Below are 10,723 nucleotides of genomic sequence, written 5' to 3'. Positions count from 1 at the left end.
ATAGAAGATGCTACCTTTGTCTCTTCCAGATGATTTATCATTTCTTGTGGCACTGTGGGATCCAATTAGTATAACTAGTAATTCAATCAGTTCAAATTTGTCATGATTTGATTTTGTTTCAGTTTTGTTAATCAAGATTATTGGTTTAAATGAACTAGTATCACCTTAAGGATCAATGGAGCTAACATCGCGACCTATGGCACCAGTAATGGGAGCAGCCCTTGTACTAGATGCGAATCAGAGAAACTATACGGAAATAAAGTTGCACCTTGCTAACAGCTATAACTTTAGAACTAGTGGTAATAACTCATTCCAAAGTGCGTGTTCAAAGTTGCACCCTTGCTAACCACTATTGCCTTCTATTGGCATCAAAGTGCTCTTAAACTTGCAGTCTTCTATCATAGTTAATCGGCAATTGGAATAAGGCAATGCAGCTTAAAGTTCATATATATCCAAACACACCAAGACATTTTATCAAACAGTTAAGGTGCAATTAAGAAACAACTTTAAGATGAGAAATTGATAATAGAGAAATGAAAAAGACAATTCAGTTTAGAATGTTATGTTACTGGGATTACCTGAGAATTTCAATAGATTCCTATGGCAAATATGAGGATCCAGAGGAGCCTTTGGGTTGGGTCTGCTACTTCACCGTCAACGAAGAGGAACGGAGGCACCAAAGCGCGACATCAGCGACGGCAACCTGGCGGCTTCCGACAAGGCAACGACAACCCAGCAACGGCGGAGCTTTCACTCCGGCAACGACGGCATCTTCGAGCTCAACGGCAGCGAAGAGGAACGGGTGGAACGAAGCAGAAGGGGCCTTATGGTTTCGGGTTTCAGGGAACCAGTAAGGATGGTTCGGGTTTCAGTGTATATGGTTTCGGGCGGGTTCTGGTTGTTCGAGTCGGGTCATCCATGCGGGTCCAATGCCAAGCCCAAAACACAAAGTAACGATTAATGATTTAGAACTGCTCAAAGAAATAACCATAAAACTAAAAAAATTTAAACCTCGCCAAACCATTACAAAATAAACCAACCCAGCATCATTTATCAGCACTTGTTCTTTTTTTTTTATTTAAATGTATCTTAATGAAAAAATAAAAATATTTTTTTAAAAAGACCTAAACACACTCAAATACAATTATGTCAGCGTATTTAATATTATTTTTAAGGTAAATTCTAGCCTACCCTTCCTATAATAACATGTAATTTACCCTCTGTGACATGTCATCTTTTAATTGGTTGCTATGTTAACTATGGTTAAACTATTGGTAATTAAATTATAGCCCAAAGTGGGTGATTATATAATTTACTAAAATATTAAAAATTCAGTCTTTCATTCTTCCCCCAAATCATCCTCCCACACAATGATATCAGAGGGTAAACTTCTGTGTTCAATCATCTCTTGAGGTAACTTGTCAACATTAGTTTCATGAGGAATGGAGATAACAGATGAACTTTCATGTTTTTCAATTCGAAAAACTTCATAAGGTGCAATCTGTTGAAAAAATAAATAAATAATAATTTGCTAGCTTACTCATTAAACTAAAGCATATGAATACAGATAATTGTAGGACATACCTTCGTTGTGAATGGGGATGATTGATAAAAATATAACTTTACTTTTTAATATTTATAGAAATTATATATTTATTCCTCTTATAAAAATATTTAATTACAAAATTATCCTACTTTAGTTAACATATTAACTCTTATTGAGTTAAATTAACTCAAACTAAAACTAAGCATCCAATTAAAACATACCACGTCACGAGGGGTAATTTACATGTTAAAATAAAGAGGGTTGGGTAGAACTCACCTATTTTTAATCTATATTTTTTACATAAATTTAAAAATAATATATATTATTATTTATTAATACAAAAAATTATCTTACATGATTTATATAATTAAAAAAGACATTAAAATATTTTAAAATAATTATAGTGAACTAAGTTTTACTTTGATGATAATTTTTTTTTAAGAATTTTCAAAATATAGAAACTCAGATATAATTAATTTTATGTGAAGTTAATAATTAAGAATTGTTAAATAATAATTTAATCAAATCTATTAAATTATTTAACAACTCTCAACTATCAACTTTACATGAATTTAACTGTTCCTAAGTTTTCACTCATAAATATGGCTTCTTCCATGCCTAAGTGAATCATTCCACTTCATTTATTCTAGCAAAAAGATTCCTTAGTACTATTGATTGACTGAGGATGTAATGATGTTGCTGAACTTTGAACTTTAGGTTGTACATTGATTATTTGGATTTTGGTTAGTAATTTGTTTGTTGTGTATTAGGTCAAATTAATTTGATTCTTAAGAATAGGAGAAACTTGTATTCTAAGTGGGTTTTGGCTAATGAGATATTATACCTTGTTAGCAGAGGTAAATTAATTATACTATTCTAATAAGTATTATATTATTTAGAGATTGATTAGATAATATATAAATTAATATTAAATTTAAATTATTTATATTCAAACTAATTTGCAGAATATTTATTTGATAATTTGTATAATTCTATATAATTATTCAACTAAAAGCAATATAAATTAAAATATAGTTTATTAGTTTAAAAAATTGAATTCATATATTTTTAAAAAAGATATAAGTTATTTATATTAGAGTTATACAAAATCACATCTTCATTTGTTATTTTTATTTACTTTAATTGTCATACTTTATCTTTTTATATGGTGTTTTTTGTCTTGAAAATAATTAAAAAAAATAATAAGAATGAGAAATACTAAAAATATAATATATTAATTTTATAATCATGATATATTTAAATATACCTAATAAGAAGATGTGTCAAATTTAAATTTACTTTAGTTTAAAAAAATAAATGAAAATAAAAAATACCAAAAATATCATATAAAATTATAACTTAATTTTATAATCATGATATATTTGAATGTATTTAGTAAAAAAATATGTCAAATTTAAACTTATCTGAAAGAATAAGATAGATATACTATTAATATATATAAATTGTAGAATTTCAATATTTGTAACTGAAATTTTTATAAGTATTATTATTATGACACTTTTAATGTATATTTATTGTATTTAATTAGTACTTTATGTTTTAATAAATAATAATAAATAAGAATTTTTTCTTTTAATTTTTCTAAAATTTTTTGCTAAAAAATGATTGGTTGGTTTCTAAGTTTTGCCAAATCATCAAAATTGTTTATGTGGCATCATTAAAGATAAACACATAATAAAAATAGATAGATAGTGTTGTAAAATAAAAGATATATAAAATAAAGATGTATAAATAGAAGACTCTAGTATTAAAATAATTAGCTCAGTAATAATTTATATATATATATATATATAGAAAGGAGTATAAAAAGTAAAGAGAGAGAGAGAATAGCATTTGTTTTTATTATTGCAATGTGTATAAAGGGAGAGAGAATAATATTCAGTTGTTGTTATTGTGTGTAAAATTGATGGAGGCTTTACCTCCTTTTATAGATACATAAAGTCAAATATTCAAAACGCCATTTATTATCATTTTAGCTTGGGAGCTTTATTTCTCATAGGAAAAATGGGCGTCCACGTCCTTTTGGACTTATCACAACACTCCCCCTTAGATGACCATTTTAGGATTATGCCTCATTAAAACCTTACTAAAGAAAACCCAGTGGGAAAAACTTTAGTGAAGGAAAAAGAGTACAAAATCCTTTAGTGATGGGGACTGCCTCATTAAAAACCTTGTCAAGAAAAATCCAATGGGAAAAAAAACTTGACCAAGGAAAAAAGAGTACAGTCTCCCCCTCTTGCCAACATCATTTAATGTCTCGAAATCGGCGCATCCCAATCTCATGTACCAATCTTTCAAAGGAGGATTTTGGGAGTGACTTTGTAAATAAATCTGGCAGGTTGTCACTTGAGCGGATCTGTTGGACATCAATTGTCCCTTGATTTTGAAGATCATGAGTGAAGAAGAATTTGGAAGAAATATGCTTTGTTCTATCACCTTTGATGTATCCACCTTTAAGTTGAGCAATGCATGCTGTATTATCTTCAAACAGGACAGTTGGAGCTATCTTATGATCAAGCAGTCCACATGATGACAGAATATATTGAATCAAACTCCTCAGCCAAAAATACTCACGACTAGCTTCATGAATCGCCAGTATTTCAGCATGATTAGAGGAGGTTGCTGCTATCATCTGTTTCGTGGACCTCCATGATATAGCTGTACCACCATATGTGAACAGGTATCCTGTTTGAGATCTCCCTTTATGTGGATCAGACAAGTATCCAGCATCTGCATAGCCAACTAATTGTGACTTGGATCCATAGGGATAAAACAATCCCATATCAACTGTTCCATGAAGATATCGAAAGATTTGTTTGATTCCACTCCAATGTCTTCTGGTTCGAGAGGAACTATACCTTGCTAGTAAATTCACCGCGAATGATATGTCAGGTCGCGTATTATTAGCAAGATACATTAGCGCTCCAATGGCACTAAGATATGGTACTTCAGGACCAAGGATATCTTCATTTTCTTCTTTAGGACGAAATTTATCCTTTTTCACATCCAAAGATCTTACGATTATTGGGGTACTTAATGGATGTGACTTATCCATATAAAATCTCTTCAAGATCTTCTTTGTGTATGTTGTTTGATGAATAAAGATCCCATTTTTTATATGCTCGATCTACAAGCCGAGGCAAAATTTAGTTCTTCTAAGATCTTTCATCTCAAACTCTTCTTTTAGAGTTTTTATAATTGTTGGAATCTCTTTAGAAGTCCCAATGATATTTAAATCATCAACGTACACAGCAATTATAATGAACCCAGATGTAGTTTTCTTTATGAAAACACATGGGCAAATATCGTCATTCTTAAATCCATTTTTGGCCAGATACTCAGTAAGACGATTATACCACATTCGTCCAGATTGCTTTAGACCATATAAAGATCTTTGCAATTTGACTGAGTATAACCCTTGCGAATATTCATTGGATGGTTTAGATATCTTTAGTCCTTCAGGGACTTTCATATAGATATCCCGATCTAATGAGCCGTATAAATAGGCTGTTACCACATCCATTAAATGCATATGTAGTTTATGATATGCAGATAAACTGACCAAATAACGCAATGTTATCGCATCCACTACAGGGGAATACGTTTCTTCGTAATCTATACCGGGCCTTTGTGAAAAACCTTGTGCTACAAGTCGAGCTTTGTAGCGCTCAACTTCATTTTTCTCATTTCGTTTTCTCACAAATACCCATCGGTATCCAACAGGTTTTAGATCTTCTGGTGTACGGACTACAAGTCCAAAAACTTCACGTTTTGCAAGAGAGTCTAACTCAGCCTTCATGGCTTCTTTTCATTTTGGCCAATCATTCATTTGTCGACATTCTTCGACTGATCTTGGCTCAAGATCCTTATTTTCATGCATGATATTCAATGCCACATTATATGCAAATATTTCATTGACAATTGTCTTATTTCGGTCTCATTTCTCTCCTGTAAAGACATAATTTATCGAGATCTCATCATTTTCACAATTTTCAGGTACCTGAACGTCTTCTGGCGTTAACATTATATCAGAATTTTGGACAACTACAGGTGTCTCTACTATGTCTTTTTCAACAGGAATATTATTTACCTCTTTTCTCTTTCGAGAATTTTTGTCTTTGGAACCGACAGGCCTGCCACGCTTTTGGCGTGAATTTGCTTCAGTGGCTACTTGTCCTACTGGGACATCAATTCGAATTGGAACATTTTTCGCTGGTATATAAGATTTAGTTATCCTCTTTGTATCGGAAAGTGTATCAGGCAATTCATTTGCTATTCTTTGCAAATGTATAATCTTTTGAACTTCCAGTTCACATTGTCCTGATCGAGGATCTAAATGCATCAATGATGATGCATTCCAGTTAAGTTCCTTTTCAGGAAGCTTATTCTCTCCCCCTAATTTTGGAAATTTTGATTCATCAAAATGACAATCCGCAAACCGGGCTTTAAATACATCTCTAGTTTGTATCTCAAGATACCTCACTATAGAGGAAGAATCATATCCAACATATATTCCCAATTTTCTTTGGGGTACCATTTTGGTGCAATTAGGTGGTGCAATAGGAACATATATCGCACACCCAAATATTCTTAAATGGGAAACATTTGGCTGCTGGCCAAAAGCTAGTTGCATAGGAGAGAACTGATGGTAACTCGTTGGCCTCAAACAAATAAGTGTTACGGCATGTAAAATAGCATACCACCAAACCGAGGTTGGGAGATTTGTTCTCATAAGCAAGGGTCTAGCAATTAATTGCAGGCGTTTAATAAGTGATTCTGCTAACCCATTTTGTGTGTGAACATAAGCTACTAGATGTTCAACACTTATTCCATTAGCCATACAATAAGCATCAAAAGCTTGGGAAGTAAATTCACCAGCATTATCAAGACGAATTGCTTTAATTGGTTTTTCTGGAAATTGTGCTTTTAATCGAATAATTTGAGCCAGTAATCTCGCAAACGCTAGGTTGCGAGAAGATAATAAGCACACATGTGACCATCTCGAAGATGCGTCTATTAGGACCATAAAATATCTAAAAGATCTACATGGTAGATGAATAGGTCCACATATATCACTTTGAATCCTTTCTAGGAATTCAGGGGACTCAAATCCAACCTTTACTGGTGATGGCCTTAAAATTAACTTTCCCTGAGAACATGCAGCACAACAAAATTCACTAGTTTTAAGAATCTTCTGGTTCTTTAGTGAATGTCCATGAGAGTTTTCAATAATTCTCCTTATCATGGTTGTTCCCGGATGACCCAATTGGTCGTGCCAAGTTATGAACTCATTTGAGCTAGTAAACTTCTGGTTTACAATGGCATGTGATTCAATTGCACTAATCTTGGTATAATACAAACCAGATGAAAGTGAGGGTAATTTTTCTAATATAACTTTCTTATTTGAATCATGAGTTGTGATACATAAATACTCATGATTTTCCTCATTCATCGTCTCAACATGATATCCATTTCGGCGAATATCTTTGAAACTCAACAAGTTCCTCAGAGACTTGGTAGATAATAGTGCATTATTTATTATAAATTTTGTTCCTCCAAGAAACAAAATTATAGCTCTTCCGGAGCCTTCTATCACATTGCCTGAGCCAATAATAGTATTAACATATTCCTCTTTTGGCACAAGATGGGTAAAATATATATCACTTTTGATAATAGTGTGCAAACTTGCACTATCCGCAAGACATACATCTTCATTACATATCTTTGCCATTCTCTTCAAAAACAAATAATAATAAAATGAGTAGTATGCATAGTTAAATTGAATACTTGATCAGAATTATTTTTCTAAGAAACACTGTACATAAAATAATGTCATATACTAAAATTTTATTTTAAAATTTGACACATTTAATAATTTCAAAATTCATAAACATTAATATTTCATTATTTATGTACATCACATTTGAAACTTAAATACATAGAAAATAAAACTTAACAATAAGTTCTTTACATTATTTATTTACATAGATACTTCACAATCTCACATATTAAACTATTCCATCATTGATCAAATGACCAATATTTCCTTCAGGATCCTCAAAGAAATCAGATACATCATAATGAGTGGTGGAGTTCTCAGCATCATTTGAAACAAAATTTGTTTCCTTTCCTTTGTCGTCCTTTTTCAAAGATGCCTGGTAAAGATCGACTAGGTGCCTTGGGGTACGACAGGTACGAGACCAATGGCCCTTTCCACCACAACGGAAACACTTATCCTCTGTTGATTTATTCTGTCTGATATTCCTTTCTTTATCCCACTTCTGGTGAGATCCTCTCTTTTGAACATCATTTTTTTTCCTTCCATAATTCTTCTTATTATTAAAACCTTGCCATTTACCTCTTCTAGGGTAATTTGCCACATTTACTTCAGGAAATGGGGCAGCGCCAGCTGGGCGCGCTTCATGATTTTTCAATAACAACTCATTGTTGCGTTCAGCAACAAGAAGGCAAGAAATTAACTCAGAATATTTTTTAAACCCTTTCTCTCGATACTGCTGCTGCAGGAGCACATTCGAGACATGGAAGGTTGAGAAAGTTTTCTCCAACATATCATGATCAGTTATTTTTTCCCCACACAATTTCATTCGTGAGGTGATTCGAAACATTGCAGAATTATATTCATTTATAGATTTAAAATCTTGTAAACGCAAATGCGTCCATTCATATCGGGCTTGAGAAAGTATCACCATTTTCTGATGATTATATCTTTCTTCAAGGTCTTTCCAAAGATCTGCATGATCTTTTAATGTAAGATATTCATTTTTCAATCCTTCGTCAAGATGACGACGAAGAAAAATCATGGCTTTAGCTTTATCCTTTTGGGATGCATTATTTTCAGCCTTAATGGTATCTCCAAGATCCATTGAATCAAAATAGATTTCAGCATCTAGTATCCATGATAAATAATTATTTTCAGATATATCAAGAGCATTGAATTCAAGATGAGAGAGTTTCAACATAATGAAAAATTGTTACCTGAGTCTTCTTAAAAATTTGATCAGAGTCTCGTGCTGATAACGTGTTGTAAAATAAAAGATATATAAAATAAAGATGTATAAATAGAAGACTCTAGTATTAAAATAATTAGTTCAGTAATAATTTATATATATAATAATATTATATGTTGTAATATATATATATATATATATATATATATATATATATATATATATATATATATATATATATATAAAGATAGAAAGGAGTATAAAAAGTAAAGAGAGAGAGAATAGCATTTGCTTTTATTATTGCTATGTGTATAAAGGGAGAGAGAATAATATTCCGTTGTTGTTTTGTGTAAAATTGACGAAGGCTTTACCTCCTTTTATAGATACATAAGGTCAAATATTCAAAGCTCCATTTATTATCATTTTGGCTTGGGAGCTTCATTTCTCATAGGGAAAATGGACATCTACGTCCTTTTGGACTTATCACAACAGATAGATGGTGTGTCACCATTACTTTCTTCTACTATTTGTGCTAGATAAGCTTTTATAAGATTCATTTAACATTTAACTAGTTTAAATTGGTTGAATAGTCAACTCCACAAAAAATTAATCCTTGACCTATTGGGTTAGTTAAAGAATACCGTAAACAATCAAAAAATATTCATTTAACTTTCAAAACCCTAATATATCTCTTGAGCTTTGCATTTTTCTTACTTTGAATATTACTATATTAGTCATGTGTTGATGTTGTTAACAGAAAATTAATAATTATTTGCGTGATATAGTTGCATGCTGAAAACAAAAGATGTATAAAGTGTTGATATTGATTTCCTATGGAACAATTAAAATATTTTTATATTTACTTAAATGGACAAATGAATTGACAAAATATCAGTCATCTTTGAATACAAACATGGACAAATGAATTGACAAAATATCAGTAATCTTTGAATACAAATAATTTTCTCGAGTTCTTGCCAAAGAAAGGCAACAAAAAACAAGCAAGAACCCTACTTTCAAATTCAGATTTTGGCATACAGGATTTTACAACCAAGAGTTGTTTCATGATGAGCACTATATATTCATCAAACCATAATCAAAGAAAATTGAATACACGAATTAACAAAAGAATATACGGTGGATTGCTATCATATTCACCACTACTTCAAAGACTTCATATGATACAAATATCTCTAACATGGAATCTTAGAGGTGAACCACTCCATGACCGAAAATGGAGCCTTGATCAAAGCCAGAGCAAACTCAACTATGAGGGTCACACAAAGGCAACATGGGCATATGCATGTCAAAATCAACCTGAAAACAATTCAATTTCATCAACCTCTGAAAAGAAACAACCCTCAAACCAAAAATTATCCGTTTACGTTTATAAGCTACACACCAATTATCATTTATATATTCAACACAATTCATATTTTAAACGAATCTAATAATTGAATAATTAGTAAGTAATTAGTTATTGGTATTATTCATGGAATAATATTAAAAGGGAAGCATTGAATCAGTGCTTAAGTTGTCTCTGTGGTTTGTATCTCATGGATTTAACTCAATTTGACTGAAGTTGCATGACACGACCCAATTAAGGGACCAAGTTCTTTACCATCTTAACTAATTTTACATCTATAAAAAATCGATAATAGATATTTATCAATTGTAAATAGATATCAGAGAGTATATATAAAAAAAAAGTCAACAACACTTACCCAACGATCCAAACAATGACACCCACAAGAGAGATTAGGAGAGAAACGAAGGCAAAAGGTAGGCCTAACAGAAACCCAATAGGCCTGCATTTTCGGTCCTCATCAGAGCAACAACAACACATTATATATGGATTTGATAAATGATAATGCCCTTTTTTTCAGTGCTTACTGCCTTATGTATAATGTATCTGAAGTTTGCTACTACCTCCTATTTTTTAATTTCTGAGAAGGCAAATACAATATAAATTATAAACTACCACATTGACGAGGGAGCACAATTATAAATATTATTAGAAAAGATTACTCAACTAGTAGTGTCTTTTTATTGTCCACGTGTCATGTTATGTGATATTGTAACATAAAAATTATGCAAGTGGGATACTTAATATTGATATTGGGATACTTAATATTGATATTGATATATGATTAAATATTAATTAAATAAATAAATAGATGACTTGTTT

General features: G+C 31.5%; 1 protein-coding gene across 1 annotated transcript; it reads right to left on the bottom strand.

Moving 5' to 3' along the window:
• Positions 1-9,369: 9,369 nt before the first annotated feature.
• Positions 9,370-10,507, bottom strand: LOC112718709 (signaling peptide TAXIMIN 1). The gene is made up of 2 exons (XM_025770222.3): positions 10,260-10,507; positions 9,370-9,852 (listed from the first exon to the last, which is right to left on the bottom strand). Exons 1-2 carry the CDS (start codon positions 10,379-10,381, stop codon positions 9,729-9,731), a joined length of 246 nt encoding a protein of 81 aa, XP_025626007.1. The 5' UTR covers positions 10,382-10,507; the 3' UTR covers positions 9,370-9,728.
• Positions 10,508-10,723: the final 216 nt, after the last annotated feature.

Source organism: Arachis hypogaea, chromosome 2, assembly GCF_003086295.3.
Source record: "Arachis hypogaea cultivar Tifrunner chromosome 2, arahy.Tifrunner.gnm2.J5K5, whole genome shotgun sequence".
Taxonomy (NCBI): domain Eukaryota; kingdom Viridiplantae; phylum Streptophyta; class Magnoliopsida; order Fabales; family Fabaceae; genus Arachis; species Arachis hypogaea.
The sequence above is the reverse complement of the archived record's forward strand: the minus strand, read 5'-3'. Positions and strand labels throughout refer to the sequence as shown.

What these genes read in the sequence shown, in the direction of transcription:
- LOC112718709 (XM_025770222.3), bottom strand. Translation starts at nt 10,381, where the DNA reads ATGTGTTGTTGTTGCTCTGATGAGGACCGAAAATGCAGGCCTATTGGG. An exon ending in GTCATTGTTTGGATCGTTGG is followed by an intron (nt 9,853 to 10,259) that starts GTAAGTGTTGTT and finishes AATTGTTTTCAG; the next exon opens with GTTGATTTTGACATGCATAT.